The sequence below is a fragment of the Ornithorhynchus anatinus genome, chromosome X1, assembly GCF_004115215.2.
Source record: "Ornithorhynchus anatinus isolate Pmale09 chromosome X1, mOrnAna1.pri.v4, whole genome shotgun sequence".
Classification (NCBI taxonomy): domain Eukaryota; kingdom Metazoa; phylum Chordata; class Mammalia; order Monotremata; family Ornithorhynchidae; genus Ornithorhynchus; species Ornithorhynchus anatinus.
Genome location: NC_041749.1, coordinates 115,905,627 through 115,930,371, shown reverse-complemented (window position 1 = coordinate 115,930,371; position 24,745 = coordinate 115,905,627). Strand labels below are relative to the sequence as shown.

At 51.4% G+C, this 24,745-nt stretch overlaps 1 protein-coding gene across 3 annotated transcripts; it reads left to right on the top strand.

The window, feature by feature from the left end:
• The first annotated feature begins 1,627 nt into the window (after positions 1-1,627).
• Positions 1,628-24,361, top strand: B3GNT3 (UDP-GlcNAc:betaGal beta-1,3-N-acetylglucosaminyltransferase 3). Of its 3 annotated transcripts, none has more exons than XM_029049662.1 (4): positions 1,628-1,997; positions 17,682-17,793; positions 19,526-19,581; positions 20,033-24,361. In XM_029049662.1, the coding sequence occupies exon 4, from the start codon at positions 20,039-20,041 to the stop codon at positions 21,179-21,181; it is 1,143 nt and encodes a 380-aa protein (XP_028905495.1). In that variant the 5' UTR covers positions 1,628-1,997; positions 17,682-17,793; positions 19,526-19,581; positions 20,033-20,038; the 3' UTR covers positions 21,182-24,361. The 3 variants fall into 3 exon arrangements, with proteins under 3 accessions (XP_028905495.1, XP_028905494.1, XP_028905498.1); XM_029049661.1 differs by lacking the exon at positions 1,628-1,997 and adding an exon at positions 2,826-2,907; XM_029049665.1 differs by lacking the exons at positions 1,628-1,997; positions 17,682-17,793 and adding an exon at positions 2,826-2,907.
• The last annotated feature ends 384 nt before the right edge of the window (positions 24,362-24,745 follow it).

The following is a 24,745-nucleotide window of genomic DNA, read 5'->3' as shown; positions in this document are numbered from 1 at the left end:
GGACTCCAGCTGGCCATGGCAAGAGGTGGCCGACTGGCTAGTTGGGCTATGCTTCCAAACTGTGGGGGTGAAGTTAATGACATTGCCCCTCCAGTGTCAAGCCCACATGGGGCCGTGGCCCCCTCAGAGTGGGTACCTAGAAATCATCAAAGAGCTGGTGCCAGACCCAGACCACCAACCAACAGATGGAGGAGGGCAGAGGTGGGGGAGAAGAGACCACAGCAGCAGACCGTTCCAATCCATGCCCACGGGGGCCCAATCAAGACCTGTGTGTGTCAAGGAGGAAAGATTCCCATGGCCATGCTACCAGTCAGCAACTGCATTTGTTGGGAAGTAAGGAAGGAGGAGATTTGCAAATAAACAGAACCTCTCCTCTCTGGCTAGGCTGGCTCTAGCTCTTTTGCAAGCCAGGTTAGAGATAAGCTGGGCCCACAAGGGGGCGGCAGAGGGGTGAGAAGGGGAAGTGGGTGTAGCCTTTGCCCCTCTGCTCCACTGGAGGGATGCAGTCTGCTAAGTGGTGGAGCTGGAAGGAGAGGGACTCTAGGCCAGGGTGGGGGTTAGAAGTGGGGGCTGGAAAAGGCAGAAAGTGGAGTGATCCATCAATCAATAGTATTTATTAGTTGCTTACTGTGTGGAGGGTACTTTACTTGGCGTTTGGGATGATACAGTGAAGTTAATAGTCACGATTCCTGTCCTCAGAGAAGTGACAATCAAACCCTGGGTAGACACTAAAGTAATATAGACTTTCTCTTTGGCTTCTGGTTAATTTAGGGCTTTTTCTCCCCAAATCTCCTCCACTCCACAGCCTGGACTTCTCTCTCTCCATCTGTCAATCACCCACCAACCCCAGTGTTTTATCTCCATCCCCTCAGTGACCTCCAAAGAGCCCTTCTAGCACTGGATCCTAGGGCTGGAGGACTGTGACCTATTATTACCAAGCAGCTGCCTCTGGTGTAGAACTCAGCAGCAGATTTGCTACCTGCTGCCCAGAGACCTCAGGAACGAGTGGGCCCCAGAGACGGGGTGGAGTGGAGTTGGGGGCACTGAGAAGCTTTCTGGACTTGTGTTGGATGTTGTCAAAAATAATAATGTTGGTATTTGTTAAGCGCTTACTATGTGCAGAGCACTGTTCTAAGTGCTGGGGGAGATACAAGGTCATCAGGTTGTCCCACATGAGGCTCATAGTCTTCATCCCCATTTTACAGATGAGGTAACTGAGGCACAGAGAAGTAAAGTGACTTGCCCACAGTCACACAGTTGACAAGTGGCAGAGCTGGGATTCGAACCCATGATCTCTGACTTCCAAGTCCATGCTCTTTCCACTGAGCCATGCTGCTTCCCCAAAAACTGTTGCCATGCGGGTATATTGGGTAAGGGTGGGGAGGGGGACCTTATTCTGCATATGAGCTCTTCTGAATCATCAAACCACTTCCTGACAATGACTGCTCTGTTCTCTTTCCAAACCCAGAGAGAATCAGCCCCCCCCACCAATCTTCTCAAACTGGAGAATCTAGTGCTGGCCTAGGCGGGTGGGAGACCAGGAAGGAACAAGGGAGGAAGAATAGACAGACAGGAAAGGGAGGGGCTGGCCTGGACGGACTTCCCCTTGCATCCCTAAACCCCTCTTGGGAGATGGGGGACAGTGGCCCCACATGTTTGCAGCTATGCGGGCTATCTCTCCCCCAAGGCTAAGCAAACTGACCAGAAACTGCCACCCTCCCTACCGGGACCAAGAGCCCCTGATCCTGAGGTGCTCTGGGCACACCGGGCAGGGGATTAAACCTGCTCCCGCCTGCACTCTTGGCATTCACCCTATCGTACAGCCAGCCTTCTTCCCTAGAAACCGCCCTTGACTCTCCTCCTCCTCGCCAACCAGGTGACTCTGTCCAGTCCTGGCTCCACCACCCTGGTGGGAAAGAGAAGAGCAGCTGCAGAATGAGGCCTCCAAACAACCCAAGGAAGACTGATGTCTGCTGTAGTGGTCACTGTGGCTACAGGTGTGCCTAGGATTCTGAGCCATGAGGAGCCTGAAATTCTTACTAATTTTTGTTTTTCCTCTGTGTATTTGTCTTTTATACTGTTTTAGTTACACTGTATCATTCCTAATGTGTCTGTCTCCAGTCCCCTCTCACTTATATACTTAGATTGGGAGTCCCCTGCCGGACAGGGATTGTGTATAACTCCCACCTGCGTATCCTTTTCCTGGGTTCTGCACACAGTAAGTGTTAAATACTATTTCTACTACTACTACCTGCTTGGGTGGGGGAATGACATTCCTGAGAATTTCAGGAAGGGAATTTCCTGGAGATGAAAGCAGGTGTGAGAGGAGCACTGAGGTGGGGGAATGGGGAGCAGGGAAGAGAGGCACCCCTCCAGCTCAGACTTTAGTGTCACTACCATCGGCTCATTGAAAGGTGGGGAAATCAGGGTCAAAAAGGGGCCAGCCCTCGGCGTGGAACCCAGAGGAGTTGGACAATAGGGAAAGGGGGAGGGAGAGTGGGGGTATTCAGAATTACCATGCAAAGACCCCTCCCCCACACCCCTGGGGGGATTCTATGCAAATCCCCCGCCCCCAGCAGGGCCACTCCACCCACAGCTGTATCCTAATCCCGGCCCGGAACTCAGGCCCTCTCCCTTTGAACTAACACCTAAGCAAACAGCAGCTCCTAGTGGGAAATCATTTCATTACCCAGCACATGAAAACTGCCTTCCTGTGCTACAGATTGGGGGAGGAGGAAGAGGGGAGGGGACATGATGGGAGGGGGCGGGAGAGAGTCAACGGCTCAGGTGAAATTAAGCTACCTCCGGCGGGGCTGGAGGAGAGGAGAGAGCAGGGGAAGGAGAGAAGGTGGAGGAAAGGAGGAGCCAGGCTGGGCAGGGCTTACTCACGGACTCGGCTAACAAACGGTAAGTGGTGGTGGGGTCCCTGGCATTTTGCAGCGAACTATTCTAACCTTCTCCTTTTCTTCTGCTCCCCTGGGTATTGAGCTTTGTTTGCTGGAGGGAGAGGAGCTGAAACAGGGGCTTAAAGCCAGGAGAGGGGAGAGAGACTAATCTCTAGCGCTCTTTCTTACTGCCGCCTGTCTGTCCGACCACCCCTTGGGTGGCCTTTTCTCTGTCTCTTCTTTGAAAATTGGGGTGCCCTGAGTTACCTTTCTGCGTCCCTCTGGGTTAGCCAGGGGGGTGGGGAGAAAAGGAGAGGCGTTTGAGCTACCAGAAGCGTGTGGACCCCCTGATCACAGTCATATCTACACTTATTCCTTTCATGAGGAGGGGGACGGAATCCGGGATCTGGGGGTGAGCCCCTTCCCTGCTGGGTTTGGATCCTGGCCGCACTCCGGAGGAGAGGAGATCTAGGAGGTCTGGTCTCAGGATCCAAGCCCTCAGGACTGGCATCGGGGCTCCTCCTTTGAAGGAGCAAGTGCAGGCTTTACTGCTGCGAGGCCCCTTTTCCCAGGGCAGAGCCAGGACAGGTGAGTGGGTCGGAAGCTGCAGCCTTTACCGTGTGCCCCCCACGGGTTGCTGGGTGGAGCAGGTTGAGGGTTGGGGGGGTGGTCAGGGGAGGGTTCTGGGGTGCATTGGGAGAGTGGTTGGCAGCTGAGAGCCTTCTCTGTCCTGGATTTTGATAACTACCCCTAGACAAGAGAATTTGGCATATTCTGCTGGGGTTTTGGGGTTTTTTTTGTGTGTGTATTTTTAAAGTAAAAATGGGACCCGTTAGCTTTCCTCCAGTAATCCTCCAAAGCTGTCTCCACTTCCCATATCTGGCAACTTCCACTCCACTCTCTTCCACCCAGCATGAGCCGATACAGCTACCTGGTAGAATGCTTGCCAGACCACTAAGTGCACCTCTGGCCTGACGTGGGCTCTTTCTTCTCTGCCCTTTCCCCTGCCCCTTGGCGACTGGGAGAGTGGGAGTGGGGCGCCTGACTGAGGAGACCAACCTCTGTCAATCTGACCGAAATTCCCCTCAATGGCACAGAACTAGGACCCCATGGGCAGGTTTGGAGAGCTTCCCATCCAACCCTTGGCACAACCCCCTTGTTTTTGGAGTTCCAGATCAACAGGAAGGGACGGGCTCCAGGGGTGTCGGGGTGTCGGGTGGCAAGGTTTGTGGGTTTCCAACGTCTCTGCCAACCTCAGGAGGATGTGTTGCCAAGGGAGGGGGCACCTGTGGCTACAGTGGGCTGCTTTGGGGTTTCTGGTTTCCAGGCAGCCCTGAGACTTGCAAGAGCCCAAGGACTGGTTTCCAGTCCATGCTGAGGCTGGGCTGACAGAGACCCCCATTTTGGTGACGGCAGAGTTGCCTGATCCACCCGGGGTTTGCCTCATTTGAGGAACTTTAAAATGGCAATCTGTTGAAGTCTCAGCACTTGGTCCCTGCATGCCAGCCAGGGACAGGGCTCTTGAGTCATCCTGCCACATTCCAAGCCACCTCCTTCCCTGGCTGTGACCCCTGGGACATGGGCCCTCTGAACCTTAAAGGTTTGGGTTGGAGCTGCCGGAAAGTCTGTCTCCCTCCTTGGAAAGAAACTTCAGAGGCCTAGAGAGAAATTTCAGGGCTTTGCTTCTGGTTCTTCTGCTTGGGCTGATACTCTTCTCCCTGCCCCGACCTGACTGGAGTCATCAAACAGGGTTCTTGTGTATAATCCCCAGCCAACAATGGAACCGCTTTGATCAGGAGCCAGTGGGCTGGGAAACCGGCACCCTACTCCGGGTGAGGTTGGGGTCACAGTGGCCTCAGGACCAGTCAGCATAAGCCCACTGGTCTTTAGTTCAATTAATCAATCAGTGGTATTTATTGAGTACTTACGGGGTGCAGAGCACACTACTAAGCTCTTGGGAGAGTACAATATAACAGAGTTGGTAGATCCGTTCCCTGCCCACAAGGAGCTTACAGTCTACAGTCTTGTTCCTTCCCTGAGCTAAAGCTCCATGTCTCCTACCCTCTTCCCTCTCCTGCTCCTTGAAGGACGAAGCTGGTGTGGCTGTCCTTGGCAGGGTTCAGTCTGACCACCACTAGTTTTCAGTCACTTGGCCACTGAATCATGCCAAGGAAGTAGCAGAGGCTGTAGTGACTATGTGCCAGATAATAATTGGGGTATTTAAGTGCTCACTGTGTGCCAAGCATTGTGCTAAGCTTTGAGGGTAGATATAAGATAATCAGGTCCCACATGGGGTTTGCCATCTAAGAAGGAGGGAGAACAGGTATTGATTCTCCATTTAGCAGGGCACAGTGAAGTGACTTACCGAAGGCCACAGAGCAGGTGAGTGGCAAAGCTGGGGTTAGAATCCAAGTTTTCTGACTTCCAGGCCTGTGCTCTATCCCTTAAGTCATGCTGCTTCCCCTGACTCTGGGGGTGGCTATGGAGCTGGGAAGCTCCAAGCCAATTCAGTAAACTCCTCGAGGGCAGGGATTTCATCTACCAACTGGATTTTGCTCTCTCTAGTACTTAAAGTGCTCTACACAAAGTAAGCCCTCAATCAATACCATCGATTGAAATAATGTGACCTAGTGGAAAGAGCACAGGACTGGGAGTCCAAAGACCTGAGTTCTAATCCCAACTCTGCCCCTAGTCTTCTGTGTGACCCAGGGCCAGTAATGTCTATGGACTTCAGTTTCCTCATCTGTAAAATGGGGATAAACTCCCTGTTCTCCCTCCCTCTTAAACTGTGAGTTCCATGAGGGATGAGGACTGTGTCTGATCTGATTTATCTTGTATCTTCCCCAGCACTTGGCACAGAGTAAGCACTGAACCAATTAGTACTATTACTACAAGGGTGGCCCTAAGAGTGGCAGGGAGGACTAAGAAATCAGTCCTACCACAGGCTCCAAATGACAGCCTGTCTCCCTGCATCCCTCTCCTGTTTCTTCCCCTGTGCCCTCTCCCAGCTCGAGCTGGGGGTGGGGCAGTTGGATGTCTCCTCATGCTGTGGTCTTTGCCCCTGTGGAAACCCGGGGAACAGCCCATTGCAGGACGGGTTGGTGGGGGGGCTCGCAAACAGCATGGCATAGTGGATAGACACCAGCCTGCGAGTCAGAAGGTTGTGGGTTCTAATTCCACCTCTACCATATGTCTGCTGTGTGACCTTGGGCAAGTCACTTCTCTGGGCCCCAGTTACCTCATCTGTAAAATGGGGATTGAGACTGTGAGCCCCACATGGGACAGGGACTGCGTCAACCCGCTTTGCTTGTATTCACCCCAGCACTTAGTACAGTGCCTAGCACACAGTAAACACCTAATAAATGACATAATTATTATTGTTATTATCTTGGAAGACAGGGAAACTGGAACTGGGAAGAGGTTTGAATAGGGTGACTGACTTTATAGGCAAAGCAGCTGAAGACACACCTAGGTAGGGGGAGGGAGCACAAATTGAGGAAGGGGATTCTCTTGGCTAGATGCCCCCAGTCAGGCTTCCTTTGACATTGAGATTCCAAAGCCCCATTGGTACTAGCGGTCCTCTATGGGCCCTGGTTGATGGATCTGCTTATATTATGTCAGGGCCCAACTGAAGCCTGAAGAGAAACAGGGGCTAGCCTTGGACAGTGCAGCAGCCCAGTCGTGCAGATGCCAGGCCTGGTCTCTGCCTCTTTGCTCTTGGGTAAGAAGTGGCAGTGTGCCACTGAGCATGGACAGTCCTCCCCTGGATAATGTGCCCAGGAAGTGGCTGCCAGTCAACAGGGATGGCGTCATCTGACACTCCCATATCCCTGTGCCTCTACCCTGTCGGTGTTTGACTTGACACCGCCACCCCACACCTGGCAGCGCCTCTCTTCTGGCCTCACCCATCTCTCACACTTCCCTTCCTCTTAGTTTGGCCAAGACAGCTGGCGGTGGGTGACAGGGCCAACAGCGATGAGACCCGCGGGGCTGGAAGAGCATAATGCCCTGTTCCCTCAAGGAGGAGCCCTGGAGACCCTCCAGGACCCACTTGCCTTAAGTTGGTCTCACCCACCTCAACAGTCACCCCAAGGCCCTGCTGGGGAATGAGGAACCCAGGCAGAAGCAGGTCCATTTCCTATCAGGTGCTGAATCTTGCCCTTCTTGTTCTGCAACCTCAGCAGTGGTCTCCCTCCCTTAGGCATGTTTTCCCTTTATGCATGCAGAGTCAGAGCCTAGGATTCCAGTGGTGTGCTCTTGGCTGGGCCCCTCCCTCAGACTGACCACTGGACCTCTCTCTGCTTTTTCTTGAAAGGAGAAGTGGGCACTGAGAACACAGCCTCAAGGATTGAGTCCCTAGCCCGGGTAGGCTGAGGGATTCTCGTTCACTGGAGATCTTTATTTATATTAGTGTCCATCTCCCTCTCTAGACTATAAGCTCACTGTGGGCAGAAAATGTGTCTATTGTTGCATTGGACTCTCCCAAGCGCTTAGTACAGTGCTCTGCACACAGTAAACACTCAGTAAATACGATTGATCTTTATAGGTTGTGCAGAGGCAGGGGAAGAGAAGCCATGCATGACCTCTGGCCCCTAAGAATATTACTGAACATCTCTGTCTGCGCTGGAGGCTTTGGGCCTCGAATTATGGTGTCAATTGACGGAGGAGATATTATTGAGCACTTACTGTGTGCAAAGCACTATACTAAGCGCTTGATAATACCTGTGTTTCTATGTGGTTCTTTTATTACCAAAGAGCCTTACATTAGCTAGTTTACTCCTTGCAACACCCCTGCAAGGTAGGGTTCAGGTATTATTATCCCCAATTAACAGCTGGGGAAACTGGGTAGCTACAGCCCCATCTGAGCCTCATCCCATTTCCCAAGACGTTGGGTGGGAATGAGACAATTTGGACAGATACGGGGAGTTTCTTCTCTTCCCCCACCTGGTCCAGCGCTTAGTACAGTGCCTGGTACACAGTAAGCACTTAAATACTGTATTATTATTATGATTATTAAAACTTCAAATGGCTAGAAGATGGATGGGGCTTGTAGACAGGCCAATTGGTCTGGGTCCAAGGGTGGAGTGGAGGAGAAGCCCATCTGGGACCCCTGTTAAATTAGACTCCCCCAAGCTGCTCAATTATAGCCCCTTGTGTACAGTAAGCGTTCAAGAAATGCCACTGGTTGATTGAGGTCCCAAGATCTCACTGAGAGATTGTGATCTCTGAGTCGGGAGATCGACTGAGGTTTATGGTTTCTAGGCGATGTGAAAGCTAGAGACTAAGTCCCAGACTAAGCCCCCCTTTTCCTCGCTCCCCCTCCCATCCCCATCGCCCCAACTCGCTCCTTTTACTCTACCCCACTCCTCACCTCACAGCACTTAAGTATATATATACATATTTATAATTCTATTTTTATTAATGATGTGTATATATCTATAATTCTATTTATAATGATGCTACTGATGCCTGTTTACTTATTTTGATGTCTGTCTCCCTCCTTCTAGACTGTGAGTCCACGGTGGGCGGGATTGTCTCTCTTTGTTGCTGAATTGTACTTCTGAAGTGCTTAGTACATTGCTCTACACAGAAAGTGCTCAATAAATGTGATTGAATGAATGAATGAGAGACCATCCCTAGATGAGTGCTCTCTCAAGTGCCTAGTACAGCGTTCTGCACATGGTAAATGCTTAGTAAGCAGCTTTGATGAAGGAAGAGCATAGTCACTTCTAGCTAGTGAGACCCATTCCAGTTCACTGAAATTCCGGGACTGGTACTCTGGGCTCGAACAATCAATCAGTGGTATTTACTGAGCACTTAATATGTGCAGAGCAATGTACTAAGCACATGGGAGAGCACAATACAACAGAATTAGCAGATATGTTCTTTGCCCAAAATGAGAAGCAGCATGGTTTAGTGAATAGAGAGTGGGCCTGGGAGTCAGAAGGATGGGTTCTAATCCTGGCTCTGCCACTTGTCTGCTGTGTTACCTTGGGCATGTCACTTCACTTCTCTGTGCCTCAACCTCATCTGTAGAATGGGAATTAAGACTGTAAGCCCCATGTGGGACAAGGATTGTGTCCAACCGGATTTGCTTGAATCCTCCCCAGGATTTAGTACAGTGTCTGGCACATAGTAAATGTTTAACAAATACCATTATTATTAATTATTTTACAGCCTATGACCTTGATAAGAAAGAGCTGTCACACTTTGAATAGCTCTTTATATACCTTGGCTGAGATTTTAGAGTTTTAGAGCCTGAGCCCAAGGAACATGGCTTCCAGTGGGGCAAAGGCCTGAGCTGTAAAGCAGGGCTCTTATTTGCCAGTTATAGTGAGTAGGTTCAAAGGGTTCAGCAGGCGTCAGATCTCAGTATCACCCTTGCACTGGGATTTGCATCCTTTATTCACCCTCAGCCCCACAGTGCAAATGTACATATCCCTAATTTATATCAATGTCTGTCTCCCTCTCTAAACTGAGAGCTCCTTGTGGGCAAGGAATGTGTCTACCAACTCTGTTGTGTTCTCCCAAGAGCTTAGTACAGTAAGTGTTCAATGAATATAATTGATTGAGTAAATGGTGATACTGGGGATGAGGGGTGGAGTATTTTACTCCCTAAAGGGCTCTGAGCTGTCAATTGTATTTAGTGAGCACTTAGTGTGTGCAGAGTTGGTAGACATGTCCCCTGCCCACAGTGATCTTACAGTCTAGAGGGGAGACATTGAATATAAATAAATTATGGATATGTCATAAGTGCTGTGGGGCTGAGGGAGGGGTGAATAAAGGATGCAAATCCAACTGCAGGAGTGAAGCAGAAGGGAGTGGAAAAAGAGGAAATGAGTGCCTAGTTGAGGAAGGTCTCTTGGAGATGTGCCTTCAATAGGCAATGAAGCTAGGGAGAATAGGGACAGATGGCTATGAGATAAGGGACTATGAGATAGGGAGCAGGGCTATGAGATAGGGACTGTGCTCCAGACCAGTGGCAGGAGTAGGTGAGACGTCAGGGGTGAGATAGATGTGATGGAAGTACAGTGAGTAGAGGAGCTAAGTGTGCCGGCTGGGTTGTAGTAGGAAAATAGTGAGGTAGGGGCAAGATAAGTGCTTTAAAGCTGTTGGTAAAGAGTTTCTGTTTGATGTGGAGGTGGATGGGCAACGACTGGAGGTTCTTGAGGAGTAGGTAAATATGGCCATAATGTTTTCGTAAAAAATGAGAAGCAGTGTGGCATAGTGGAAAGAGCCCCGGCTTGGGAGTCAGAGGTCATGGGTTCTAATCCCGACTCCACCACTTGTCTGCTGTGTGACTTTGGACAGGTCACTTGACTTCTCTGTGCCTCAGTTCCCTCATCTGTAAAATGGGGATGAAGACTGTGAGCCCACATGGGACCACCTGATGACCTTGTATCTACCCCAGCGCTTAGAACGGTGCTTGGCACATAGTAAATGCTTAACAAATGCCATTATTATTATTATTACTAAAACTGAACCGGGCAGCAGAGTGAAGTGCACTGGAGTGGGGAGAGACAGGAGGCAGGGAGGTCAGCAAGGAGACTGATGCAGTAAACAAGGTGGGGTAGGAGTAAGTTCTTGAATTAACATGGTTGCAGTTTTGATGGAGAGGAAAGGGCAGATTTTAGCAATCTAAGGCTGAACCAAAAGGATTTAGTGATAGATTGACTATGTGGGTTGAATGAGAGAGATGAGTCGAGGATAACGCCAAGGATATGGGCTTGTGAGACAGGGAGGACAGTGATGCCATCTACAGTGATGAAAAAGTCACGGGGAGGACAGGGATTGGTTGGGAAGATGAGGAGTTCTATTTTGGACGTGTTAAGCTTGAGGAGTCAGTGGGACGTCCAAGTAGAGATGACGGGGGAGGAGGTGAGGGGAGGGGAGTTGCTGCCTTCCTTCCTTCCTTCCTTAGAATCAGGGTCCTCCCCGCAAGACTAAACAAAATAGCCAGGGGGAGCAGCCTTGCTTGTTGCCCCTTCTGGGTCCTGGGCTCAGATGTGAAGGGAATAGGGCAGAGACCCATGGAGCAGGGGCTAAGTCCAGAACAGGTAGCCAGAGGGAAGAGAGAGGTCTCCTGGCTGCTGTTGCCTGGTGTCCGTGAGGCAGGGCTCCCTCTCTTCCTTGGTCAGGGCTGTGGCCACATTTTTTCATAAGTGTTACCATCGCTGGTCATCAGATTAGAATTTGCCTCCCTCCTGGGGGCTGCCAAGTTCAGTCCTTGAGCAAATGAGGCACTGCTTCACCTTCTGAGAAGCAGTGTGGCCTAGTGGAAAAAGCACAGGCCTGGGAGTCAGAAAGACCTAGGTTCAATCAATCGTATTCATTGAGCGCTTACCGAGTGCAGAGCACTGTACTAAGCACTTGGGAGAGTACAATAGAATAATAGACACATTGCCTGCCCACAAGGAGCTTATAGTCTAAGGAGGGTGTCACCAGTTGCCCGGAGATGAGTTCGTTTGGAAATCGGCAGAGAGAGAGATGAGAGACTGGGGACAGAGAGGCTGAGTTTTATATAAAATTTATTCTGCAAGGCAAATTGAATTATTTGATTATTTTGGACATGGTGAATAGAACTTCCCTTTTGAGAGGAATATGATTATTTAATGATATTACAGCTTCCCTATCAGGAACTTATGTGTTACTCACACGTGGCAAAGCACTCAGGTCCCACCCAGGAGGAATTCACTTATACTTTGTTCACACGTGGTGAGGCAGCTAGCTCCCAGCCACAAATGCTTTCCACTTGGGAGGAATCCATTTATGTGTTACACACACGTGGCGAAGCACTTCCCACTTGGGAGGAATCCACTTACGCATTACACACCCGTGGTGAGGCGGCTAGCTCCCACCCACGAGCACTTCCCACTTGGGAGGAATCCATTTAAGCATTACCCACCAGTGGCGAAGCGCCTAGCTTCCAGCCCCACGAGCGTTCAGCGGGACACTCAACTATCCCACGGCTCCTCACTTGGTGCAGGCAGATTGGGCATCTCACGTTTTGGGCAGAGGTGACCCAGAGCTGGCTGCTGTAAGTCTTGATTCACTGCCCAGAAGGTCAGAGGGCACAGGTATTTATTACCTGTGCTCCTAGACCATTCCAGCTTCCAATCACAGTTTATCAAATCTCCACCCTGCCCACTCCTCTATACCTAATTTGATTGGCACGGGGTTGAGGGACACCTTCTGTATTCACGACTTGGGCTGTCTATCTAGCAGTTTTGGTTTTGGAGGCAGTATCCCACCAGCACGTCCCAAGTTCCACCTTGCTGGCTCGGGCAGTCGTGAGATAGTATTTGACCTTGAGATGGTGGGTACTCCGGGTTCACCTTGGGAAGGTGGGGGATGACAGATATTGACATAAATAAATTACAGATAAGTGCTGTGGGGCTGGGAGTGGGGAGGAACAAAAGGAGCAAGTCAGGATGGTGCAAAATGGAGTGGGAGGAAAAAAAGGAAAGGGGGAGAGCTTAGGAAGGCCTCTTAGAGGAGATGTGCCTTCAATAAGGCTTTGAAGTGGGGGAGAGTAATTGTCTGTGAGATTTGAGCGGATTTGGCACATTGTAAGCGCTTAACAAATACCATCATTATTATTATTATTATTTGAGGAGGGAGAGCATTCCAGCCCAGAAGCAGGACATGGGCAAGGGGTTGGCTACGAGATAGATGATACCAAGGTACAGTAAGAAGGTTAGCACTGGAGGAGTAAAATGTGCGGGCTGGGTTGTAGTAGCAAGCTGAGGTAAGAGGAGACAAGGTGATTTAAAGCCAATGGTGAAGAGTTTTTGTTGGATGCAGCGGTGGATAGCAACTACTGGAGTTTTTTGAGGAGTGGGGTGATGTGTCCTGAACGTTTTTGTAGAGAAGTGATCCGAGCAGCAGAGTGAAGTATGGCCTGGAGTGGGGAGAGACAGGAGGCTGGGAGGTCAGCAAGGAAACTGATGCAGTAAGCCAGGCAGGATAGAATGAGTGATTGTATTAACGTGGTATCAGTCCCAGCTCCACCACTTGTCAGTCAGTCGTATTTATTAAGCGTTTACTGTGTGCAGAGCACTGTACTAAGCTCTTGGGAGAGTACAATATAACAGACACATTCCCTGCCCACAATGAGTTTGTCTTCTGTGTGACCTTGGGCAAATCACTTCACCTCTCTGAGCTTCATTTCTTCATCTGTAAAGTGGAGATTAAGAGTGCGAGCCTCATGAGGGACAGGGACTGTGTCCAACCTTATTAGCTTGCATCTACCCCAGCACCTAGTACAGTGCCTGGCACATAGTAAGCACTTAACAAATACTATTTAAAAAAAAAAGAGTTCAGCCCCTGATGGCAATGATGGCATGAGTTTACTGGCAACCTGGGCCATCTGGCCCCAAGGGGAGGAGGGCACAGGAAGCCTGGGCCAGGGAAGGAGGAATGGATAATAATAGTAGTCATGGTATTTAAGCGCTTACTATGTGTGAGATGCTGTACTAAGCACTGGGGTGGATACAAGGAAATCGGGTTGGACACAGTCCCTGTCCCATGCGGGGCTCATAGTCTCAATCCCCATTTTACAGATGAAGTAACTGAGACCCAGAGAAGTGAAGTGAGTTGCTCAAGATCACCCAGTAGACAAGTGGCAGAACCAGGATTAGAACCCGTGACCTTCAGACTCCCAGTCCCGTGCTCTATCCATTGAGCCATGCTGCTTCTCAAGGATTTCTGCCAAAACAGGGTGACTGGATCGGGGTCTGGGCTGGGCCTGGAGTGAATAATAATAATAATAATGTTGGTATTTGTTAAGCGCTTACTATGTGCCAAGCACTGTTCTAAGCGCTGGGGTAGACATAGGGGAATCAGGTTGTCCCACGTGGGGCTCACAGTCTTAATCCCCATTTTACAGATGAGGGAACTGAGGCACAGAGAAGTTGAGTGACTTGCCCACAGTCACACAGCCGACAAGTGGCAGAGCAGGGATTCGAACTCATGAGCCCTGACTCCAAAGCCCGTGCTCTTTCCACTGAGCCACGCTGCTTCTCACTGAGCCACGCTGCTTCTCACTGAGCCACGCTGCTTCTCACTGAGCCACGCTGCTTCTCAGTGCCACACCACATCCCATGGAGCACACTCACGCACTTTTTGCCAGACATCCTTGGCCACCCTAGTACCTCTATGCTGAGCCAAGCAAGCTGTTGCCAAACAAATACTAGAAATATAAAAGAGAGCCAAGCTTGTAAGGGGCAACCATACCAGGGCTTTTGGAGAGAGAGGTGTGGGGCAGGGGATGGGGACGTGTCCCTTGTTCATTCAATAGTATTTATTTATTCAATAGTATTTATTGAGCGCTTACTATGTGCAGAGCACTGTACTAAGCGCTTGGGATGAACAAGTCGGCAACAGATAGAGACAGTCCCTGCCGTTTGACGGGCTTACAGTCTAATCGGGGGAGACGGACAGACAAGAACAATGGCACTAAACAGCGTCAAGGGAAAGAACATCTCGTAAAAACAATGGCAACTAAATAGAATCAAGGCGATGTACAATTCATTAACAAAATAAATAGGGTAACGAAAATATATACAGTTGAGCAGACGAGTACGGTGCTGTGGGGATGGGAAGGGAGAGGTGGAGGAGCAGAGGGAAAAGGGGAAAATGAGGCTTTAGCTGCGGAGAGGTAAAGGGGGGATGGCAGAGGGAGTAGAGGGGGAAGAGGAGCTCAGTCTGGGAACGCCTCTTGGAGGAGGTGAGTTTTAAGTAAGGTTTTGAAGAGGGAAAGAGAATCAGTTTGGCGGAGGTGAGGAGGGAGGGCGTTCCAGGACCGCGGGAGGACGTGACCCAGGGGTCGACGGCGGGATAGGCGAGACCGAGGGACGGCGAGGAGGTGGGCGGCAGAGGAGCGGAGCGTGCGGGGTGGGCGGTAGAAAGAGAGAAGGGAGGAGAGGTAGGAAGGGGCAAGGTGATGGAGAGCCTCGAAGCCTAGAGTGAGGAGTTTTTGTTTGGAGCGGAGGTCGATAGGCAACCACTGGAGTTGTTTAAGAAGGGGAGTGACATGCCAAGATCGTTTCTGCAGGAAGATGAGCCGGGCAGCGGAGTGAAGAATAGACCGGAGCGGGGCGAGAGAGGAGGAAGGGAGGTCAGAGAGAAGGCTGACACAGTAGTCTAGCCGGGATATAACGAGAGCCCGTAATAGTAAGGTAGCCGTTTGGGTGGAGAGGAAAGGGCGGATCTTGGCGATATTGTAGAGGTGAAACCGGCAGGTCTTGGTAACGGATAGGATGTGTGGGGTGAACGAGAGGGACGAGTCAAGGATGACACCGAGATTGCGGGCCTGCGGGACGGGAAGGATGGTCGTGCCATCCATGGTGATGGAGAAGTCTGGGAGCGGACTGGGCTTGGGAGGGAAGATGAGGAGCTCAGTCTTGCTCATGTTGAGTTTTAGGTGGCGGGCCAACATCCAGGTGGAGACGTCCCGGAGGCAGGAGGAGATGCGAGCCTGAAGGGAGGGGGAGAGGACAGGGGCGGAGATGTAGATCTGCGTGTCATCTGCGTAGAGATGGTAGTCAAAGCCGTGAGAGCGGATGAGTTCACCGAGGGAGTGAGTGTAAATGGAGAACAGAAGAGGGCCAAGAACTGACCCTTGAGGAACTCCAACAGTTAAAGGATGGGAGGGGGAGGAGGCTCCAGCCAGCGTAGGAGACCGAGAATGATCGGCCAGAGAGGTAAGAGGAGAACCAGGAGAGGACAGAGTCCGTGAAGCCAAGGTGAGATAAGGTATGGAGGAGGAGGGGATGGTCGACAGTGTCAAAGGCAGCAGAGAGGTCAAGGAGGATCAGAATGGAGTAGGAGCCATTGGATTTGGCAAGAAGGAGGTCATGGGTGACCTTAGAGAGAGCAGTCTCGGTAGAGTGGAGGGGACGGAAGCCAGATTGGAGGGGGTCTAGGAGAGAATGGGAGTTAAGGAATTCTAGGCATCGATTGTAGACGACTCGTTCTAAGATTTTGGAAAGGAAGGGTAGTAGGGAGATAGGACGATAACTGGAGGGGGAAGTGGGGTCAAGAGCAGGTTTTTTTAGGATGGGGGAGACGTGGGCGTGTTTGAAGGCAGAGGGGAAGGAGCCCTTGGAGATTGAGTGGTTAAAAATAGAAGTTAAGGAAGGGAGGAGGGCAGGGGCGATGGTTTTAAGAAGGTGAGAGGGAATGGGGTCCGAGGCGCAGGTGGAGGGGGTGGCACTTGCGAGGAGGGAGGAGATCTCCTCTGAGGATACTGCAGGGAAGGATGGGAAAGTAGGGGAGGGGGTTGTTGGGGGGGGGGGGGGAGAGGCGGAGGGGTGACTTTGGGGAGCTCAGACCTGATCGTGTTGATTTTCGTGAGGAAATAGGTGGCCAGATCATTAGGGTGAGAGATGGGGGAGGGGAGGAACAGGGGGCCTAAGGAGAGAGTTAAAGGTCCGGAACAATCGGCGGGGGTGACGGGCATGGGTGTCGATGAGGGAGGAGAAGAAGCTTTGCCTGGCGGAGGAGAGGGCAGAGTTAAGGCAGGAAAGGATAAATTTGAAGTGTGTGAGGTCGGCTTGGTGCTTGGACTTTCGCCAGCAGCTCTCAGCAGCTCGAGCATAGGAGCGTAGGAGGCGGACGGAGGAGGTGATCCAGGGCTGTGGGTTAGTGGCGCGAGAGCGGCGGAGGGAAAGGGGGACGAGAGAGTCGAGATGAGTAGAGAGGGTGGAGTTGATACGCTTGCCTCCAAAGCACAGAGGGGAATGACAGGAGACTGGACAGTGCCAGCTTCTTGGGCACAGCAGGTTAAGAGCAGACTGGTTTGGTCTGAAGGGGTGCCCTGCCCGATGCCCCACCCCCCAGCTCCCACTCCCCACTCTTAGCGGCCCACACACCTGCCACTAAGCAGAAGTCCACCTGTCAGTCTGGATCTGGGACAAAGGTCAGCTCAGGTGGTTATGCCTGACTAGAACAAGTTAAAACCCTCCTGCAATTAAATGCAAAGCTACATTCCTCTGACTCTGACTCGACTGGAATAATAATAATAGTAATTGTAGTATTCATTAAGCCCTTGCTATGTGCCAAGGAGTACACTAAGCGCTGGGGTAGATATACAGTTATCAGGTCCCACATCAGACTCACAGTCTAGGAGGGAGAACAGGTATTGAATTCGGTGCCGGCACTGTCCAGTCTCCTGTCATGCCCCTCTGTGCTTTGGAGACAAGCATATCAACAAGGGACACGTCCCCATCCCCTGCCCCACATCTCTCTCTCTACAAAAGCCCTGAGGCCCAGGAAGGAACTGAGGCCCAGAGAAGTTAAGTGACTTTTCCAGGGTCACACAGCAGGGTAGTGGCAGAGACTGGATTAGAACCCAGAAAGCCATTGCCCAGATAGCAGGCGCAGGAGTCTTGGGCTGCCTGGTTTGGGAATTGGGAGACGGGAAAGGGGGCCAGTGTTTGTGATGGGGCTGGGGGCCAGGGGCAGCTGAGGGTCTGCTCTCCTAACACCCAACCTCCTCTTTCTGGATCCGCTTGCCTGACACCATAGGCTGGTCTGTGGTGTGGGAAGAGTTAAGGCTGGTCACCTGAGGCACTTTGGAATTGGAGGAAGAGAAGGGAGTAAGGGCCAGGAGAAATTTGAAATTTTCTCTTGTACTCTGAGAATACTTAATCACGAAGATGTGTGTGTCCTCTTCCCCCTCCACCTCCCCACTCCCTACCCATAGACCCTTGCATACTTGCCTTGAATGTGCAGTCTTGGAGAGGCACAGCTTGTGTTCCTGGAAGATACATTTAACTGGATGGTTTATTGCAGGCTGGGGGAGCAGACTGAATTGCCCTGTGCTGGAGAGAGGGTGGGGGCTTTGAGGAGATGCTTCACCTCTGCCCCATTTCTCTCCCTGGATGAGGATGAGCCAACCCCCAAGGTCTGTATCTTGGCCCTGCCCTGGCCTCCCCTTGACCATGTTTCCACTGGACTCTGGGATTCCCCTGGGCTACAGATCTGGAGTAAAAGCTATCAGAGTTTTAGTGGAGAATGGCCTCATTTGCAGTACATTTGCATGTAGTTGCATACTGACGCCTCAATTCATACAGTCAAGTGCAATGGTATGAAGATGTGAAATTTCCAGAAATTTTGAAGCCACGGAACCTCTCACACATTCCTTCCCCTGCTCCCCATTTTTCCCCTCCCCCCAGCCAGAATGGAAATTTGGGGATGAAATGTAAGTACTATATGCTGTATTTATTTTTCTCATCAGATCTAAATTTTTCTTATGACTTTGAGAACACAAAAACATATACCTTGACGCACAAAATGATCAGACTTGGTAATTCATAATAATAGTGATTTTTGTTAAGTGCTTAGTATGTGCCAAGCACTGTACTAAGCGCTGGGGTAGATACTTTTGCAATTGTAAATGTATTATTCTTTTACAAGTCATCTAGGGGCAAACATCACCAAACATCCTGCTGCCATGGAGACAGAACCCTGTATTGTGTGGCTGACCCAGGAATAGCAGTGTTTATGTTCTTAGGTTCTTTATTTAAACAATAGTTACAAATAAATATGAATAGACAATCATCACTTGCAAATCATTGAACAGTTGGTGTTTCGAGCCGTTTCTTACACTGTTAGGTGCCTGAATATATCTCCTTTGTTTTTAAGAGAAATGGGAAAAAAATAAAGTAGATGCCAACTCCCTTAAACAGAATTACATTTTTATTATCTGGCCTTAGGAAGTCTCCTCCACACAGTCAGCAATCTGGGTCTAGAGAGAAAATCTCCTATTTAAAAAAAAAAAATAATTCAGAAACAAAAATTAACCCCACACCTTCTAAGGCTGGAGGCAAATTTGCCACAACAGAATCATGATGTCGGCAATCAAATAATGCTTGAAAACAGCATTCCAAAAAGCCCTGGCTGTTTCCACTTGTGAGGCCTCTGTCATTTCTGCCATAGATTATTGCCTGGTGCAAATCACCTTTTGAAATCCTTTTGAGGAAGTAAAGAACATCTGGAACAGTATGCGAAAGCCATGATTTGAAAAGCAATTCATCACTTCAGTCAATCAATTTCATAAAACACTTTTTCAATTTCCCCCAAATTTTCAGGTTTTCCTGGGAAAAGCAATCATTTATTTTCAGAATCTTTTTTCTTTTTTTTTTTTCTCATGTTTCCCCATTTCTGGGAATCTCACATGCAATAGTCAAAGCGTGACACATCAAAAGTGCAGAATAGTGCTGAAGGGGCCTTAAGTTGTCATTTCATCCATCCCCCTGCTTCCAGGCAAGGTTGCTGTGGTGTTGGAAGGCAGAGGAGGAGATTCCTCAGCCCATCGCAGTCCCTTTTGCCTGGGTCAAGCAACCCTCTCTTTCAGGAAGTTCTTCCCTCCACCAACCTGAACTCTTTCTGTGGCAGTTTAAACCCATTTCCACTTGTTCAGCCCTCTCTTGAGGACAGGACAACAGTCTCTCTGCCTCAAAATAAATCCCTTGTACTCATGAGCCCTCAGCCCTGCCTCAGCTGGGCTTGGATCCCATTTACCCACCAGTTCTGTGGGTCTGCCGCCTGTATGTCATTGACCAGGGAAACTGAGAGAGTTGGGCAAGGAGAAGGCAGTAAGAAGAAAGTTCATTTTTTTTATTTATTCACTTTAGAATCCTCGCACTGAAGAGTCTCAAAGAGGTCACCTGGTCCAGGCTTGTGCCTCCGAGTGAGTGTCCCCAATGCAGTCCTCCTTTATATCTCACTTGAATCTCTAGCTACAGTCTAAGCCCAGTTCTTCCATGCCCGATAGCTAGATTGGGTGCCCTTTGAGTGATAGGACCATGTTTAATTTTCATCTGTATACTCTTTCCCTGCACTTGGTACAGTGTTCTGCACACAGTAAATGCTTAAATGCAATTACTACTAGTAGAAATGCCATGTTAGAAGAGGGAACTGGTTGGGGAGGGTCTGGTTGTCCAAGAGGGAAGGGGGTTCAGGGGAGAAGGACTGAGGCTTCTCAGGGCTTTTCAGATCATCAGGCCCCTCCTTCATATGAATTCTATTTCTTTGCCCCCCTCCTCCTTCTTCGCCCTCTTCCTCCTCTTCACCTTCTTCTTTTCCTTGTCTGCCCTCTTTCTCCTTCTCTGCCCTCTTTCCTTTGCCCTCTCTCCTCCCAGGGAAAGATGCTGCGCTGCAAGTTCCAGCGGCTTGAGATCGCCCTCCTGCTGGCCATGGGCCTGGGTGCACTCCTCTTCCTGTTGCAGGTTGATCAGAGAGAACTGATCCACCACATCCCCCCGGGAGAAAAGCTGGGATCCCTCCCTGACTCTTCCCCTCCCACAGTCCTCTCCCCACCCCCAGCTCCCTGCCACGCCAACACCTCAGTCGTCAATGCCTCGGGCTTTGCTGAGCTGCCCATCCACATCAAAAACTTCCTCCTCTACAAGCACTGCCGGAGTTTCCAGCCCCTCCGGGATGCCCCAGGAAAGTGCGGGGGGCCTGGGGCTTCAGATGAGGTTTTCCTCCTCCTGGCCATCAAGTCATCTCCTGCCAACTATGAGAGGCGGGAGCTGATCCGGAAGACCTGGGGGCAGGAGCGCACCATCCACGGGCTGTCCATCCGCCGCCTCTTCTTGGTGGGTACAGCCGCCAACGTCCTGGAGGCCCGGAAGCTGAACCGGCTGCTGGCCATGGAGGCGCTCCAATACGGCGACATCCTGCAGTGGGACTTCCACGACAGCTTCTTCAACCTGACCCTGAAGCAGGTTCTGTTCCTGGAGTGGCAGGTGGCCCACTGCCCGGAGGCCCACTTCCTCTTTAATGGCGACGACGATGTCTTCGCCCACACGGACAACATGGTGGTCTACCTCCAGGGCCTGCTACCCGACAAGCATCTCTTCGTGGGCCACCTCATCAGCCACGTGGGGCCCATCCGGCTCAAGTACAGCAAGTACTACGTGCCTAGGTTGGTGAGCCCGGAGAACTTGTATCCGCCCTATTGCGGAGGGGGTGGGATGCTCATGTCACGCTTCACCGTCCGGGCCATCCGCCGGGCCTCCCTGAGCATCGAGTTCTTCCCCATTGACGATGTCTACCTGGGCATGTGCCTGCAGCGGGAGGGGCTGCAGCCTGCCTCCCACATGGGCATCCGCACGGGTGGGGTGCAGGTGCCCTCCACCCAGCTTGGTTCTTTTGACCCCTGTTATTACCGGGAGCTGCTTCTGGTGCATCGCTTTGTGCCCTATGAGATGCTGCTGATGTGGCAGGCCCTGCACGAGCCAGGACTGGTGTGTGGCAAGAGGACCCTGAAGTACCAGAGGGTGTAGGGACCTGGGATGGGAGGTAGGCCAGGGGAAGAGGGCCTGGGCTTGGTAGAGGGGAGGGAGAGAGGGGCAGGGGATAGGAGCTTGGCTCACTCTGGCTCTGACCTGAACGATCACACTAGGGTAATCTCGTAGGCCTTGTTGGCCTACTGCGGCCTGACTTCTAAGGAGAAGATGGCCCGGTCCCGGTCCCCCTCTCCCACCTTGACTATGGCTTTCCTGCATTTTGGGTTGCTCTCTCCCTGTCCCCCGCTCCCTTCTGCCTGGTTTTCGTGGGCCCTGGCATCTATGACAAAAGAGATTGAGGTTGTGGTTCTTGGTGAACTGAGGTATTCCTTCCTTTGACCTAGTGTCCCCAAGCTTCCATCCCCTGCTGTAGGCCATGGGGGCTACTAATGGAGTGAATGTGAGGAACTGAGTGTCACCTGAAGAGACCTGCTTAGCTCTGGTCTGTCTCCAGATATCCTCCAGTGCCCCTGAATCCAGCCCACTGGGCTCATCAAGGTGAGCCCCTCAGATGGAGCTCGAGTCCAGGGCTGTGAGGGAAGAAATGAGCCTCCCCACTCACTGCCCCCACTCTGGTACTCCAAAGGTTGGTCAGGGTGAGGGGAATAGCTCTTTTGGGCATTTAAGGCAATCCCCGTGGGAGTGGATTAAAAGTGTGGGGGGCGGGCATGGAGGAGGGCTAGAATTGAGGGGGGGGAAGCATCTAAAGAGGGGAAGTCCCTTTATCACCGCTGCTCTCTCAAGTGGCTCCTGGGCAAAGCTGGACCTCAAGCCAATTCACTCAACCGATTAGAGCAATCCAGCTCTGGCTGGGAGCCACATAGGAAAATGGGTAGCAAGGAGGAAGTCCGAAAACTTCCTTGAGCTGCTTGACTCTCACCTTGGAGCCAATGAGTAACTGCCCCAGGGTCCCTGGGAATGTGGACTGGGGCAGTTGCCACACTGCAGCAGAATTACTTGGGCCAGGGCTGGAGCTGGAGTCTTAGGTTAGGCTTGGCTGGATGGACTCAGGGCCTAAGCCTTTAGCCTGTGTGGGACTGGGCTCCCAGGAGCCAGCTCAAGGTGGGCACCGAGGGTCCTGAAGATTAAATCTGGGTGAGCCAGGAAATGCCTATTTGTCTTGGAAAGCCCTGAGTGTTCTTCCTCTGCGTCATCGTCGGTGCCGGCAGCTGCTGGGGTGACAACGTTTGGGGTCGGGAGTAGGGCGAGAGAGGAGAAATATGGTGGGGGCCGCTCTGCTGACGGGGTGGGGAGTGGTGGAAAGCAGAGGACGATCTGTTCCCTCTATGTGTGTCAGGGACCTCCTCCACTGCTTGGCTGCCTGGGGCCTCTGTTCATTCTAACCATCCTCTCTCCAGCAGCTCCTCTCCACCTCAGAATGGGAGAAGGTCAGAAGCAGTATGGAAAGGAGCTGTGGGGGGAGGCAGACAAGAATGATATAGCTGACTACTGTTTTATCCCCGACCTGGAGCGAGCTACTCAGCCCAGAGGCCCCTGCAAGAGTGGTCCGAGCTGAGTTGGGCACATCACACCGCTGCCCTTCCTCCTTGCCCATCCCAGGAGTGGGGGAGGGGCAGAGTTGTACTTGGTGGGATAAGCCCCAGGCAACCAAATGGGGGAGGGGGGCCCTAACAGGACCAGGTCGTGTCTTCCCATGACTCCCAGTCAGCGCAGCCCTCACTGTGCCACAGTGGCCATCGCGGTGGCTGAGGTCACTCTGGGGCCTGGAGTGGCCTTGTCTAGGCAGACCGTGCTCTCATTGGGGTGTCTCTGATTTGGCGGGTGGGGGCAGGGTGCATAACAGGAGATTGGAATCTTCTCCCCCAATTTAAACTGGTATTGCCCATCCCTCCTCCCCATGCCTCTGGGGGTGCAGGATGGCAGCTGGGAATACAAACTAAAGGCAGGGATGAGGAGCCCAGGGTCCCCTCTTCCTGGTCTGGGATTCTCTCCCATTCTTTTACTCTCAAAGTTGAAAGCCAGCCCTGAGGTGGGCACAGCCCATTTGAGTAAGGAGCCCAAGGGAGAACTTCCAGATTTGGTAGGAGGTGGGGAAGAGGCTGAAGATGAAGCCTGCCTGACCCAGAATACACCTTGCTCACCTCTGATGCTCTAGCTAGGGCAGTGTGCACAAGTCCTACCCATCACTCTATTTTCCCTGCTCCCAGATCACTGCCTGCGCCCAGCCACAGGGAGGAGAGGAGGGATGGGACACTTCTTCATCCTCTTTTGATTTGGTTTTTATCAAATGAACTCTAATGAAGGTGAAAGAGAAACAGCCTTAGCCCAGACCACAGTATCTCAGAAACCTGGGGAAGTTACACCTGTCAACAGCAATTAAAAAAAAATTCAAGGTTCAGGGTTTGGATTGGGGGCAAGGCCAGCCCGAACCAGCCAGACCCAGGCACTGTATGGTTCCAGTGTAGGGGTGGTCAGCAGCTTCCCTCGGATGTGATATAGCTTGTCCAAGTGGGAGCTGGAAATCGGCAGACATTCTCCCTGTAAAGTTACTGCAGACTGCTAATGACCCCTCAGAAATCTATCCTGGGCCTGGATAGCTGCTCTCCCCTCCAGCTTCTGGTGAGCTTTGATCAGGCTTATTGCCATTCCCTTGCTTCGTTGAATAGAAGTTATTCTGCTTGAGCAGGGGAGGAGGGTAGACAGTGGGCCGGACAGAGACACTCCATAGATTTCAACCGGGTGAAGGTGGGAGGAGATTTCCGCCAGGTCCCTTGGAGCCAGGCAGGCAGTGAGACACCTTGCTTTCATATTCCCTCTCTTCCTCCTGCTCCCTCCCCCACAACCCAGCCAGAAACAATATCTATCCCTTTTAGTCTTCCTGCTAAGGAAAGGGGGACAGAAAAGAGGGAGAGGGAAGCTTGTTGAGGGTAGTTTCTAGGGTCCTCATTTCCACTAGGAAGATGGCAGCAGAGGACCCAGCAAGGAAGTGAAAGAAGCAGATGGGGCTTCCACTTAACTGAGGCCAGAGGCCCAAAGTCCTCTGGGAAAGCCACCTGGTAGTGAGCCATCAGGCCTCAGAACAGAGCTGCTCTGTGAGGGGGTGGGCAGAGCATGGGTCCATCTCATATGGATGTGTTGGCATCACTTCCGATTCTCAGCTTGTGCCTTAACTCTCTGCCACAGTTCAGAGCCCCCAGGAGGACACTTGAACATTCACCCTGACTGGTTCTTATTTAAGATATTCATAGATTTTTTTTTTCTTTTATGTTTTTTAATTGGGATGTGTCTTTAAGGAGGGTGTGGTGTGGCCAACCAACCAAGTAGTTGACTCTCTTCAAGCCCTGAACAAGCAAGTTGTTTTACTCTACTGCCCGTATAGTTCTAAAACATCATTCTACGCACATCTCCCCATTCCTCAGAAACTTCTAACAATTGCCCATCCATCTCCACATCAGAGTCCTCATCATCGGCTTTAAGGCATTCAGCTTTCTCCCTCCCTACTACAATCCAGCCCACACACTTCGCTCCTTTAACACCAACCTACTCACGGTGCCTCGATTTCCTCTATCTCACTGCCCATGTCCTCCCTTCTGCTTGGAA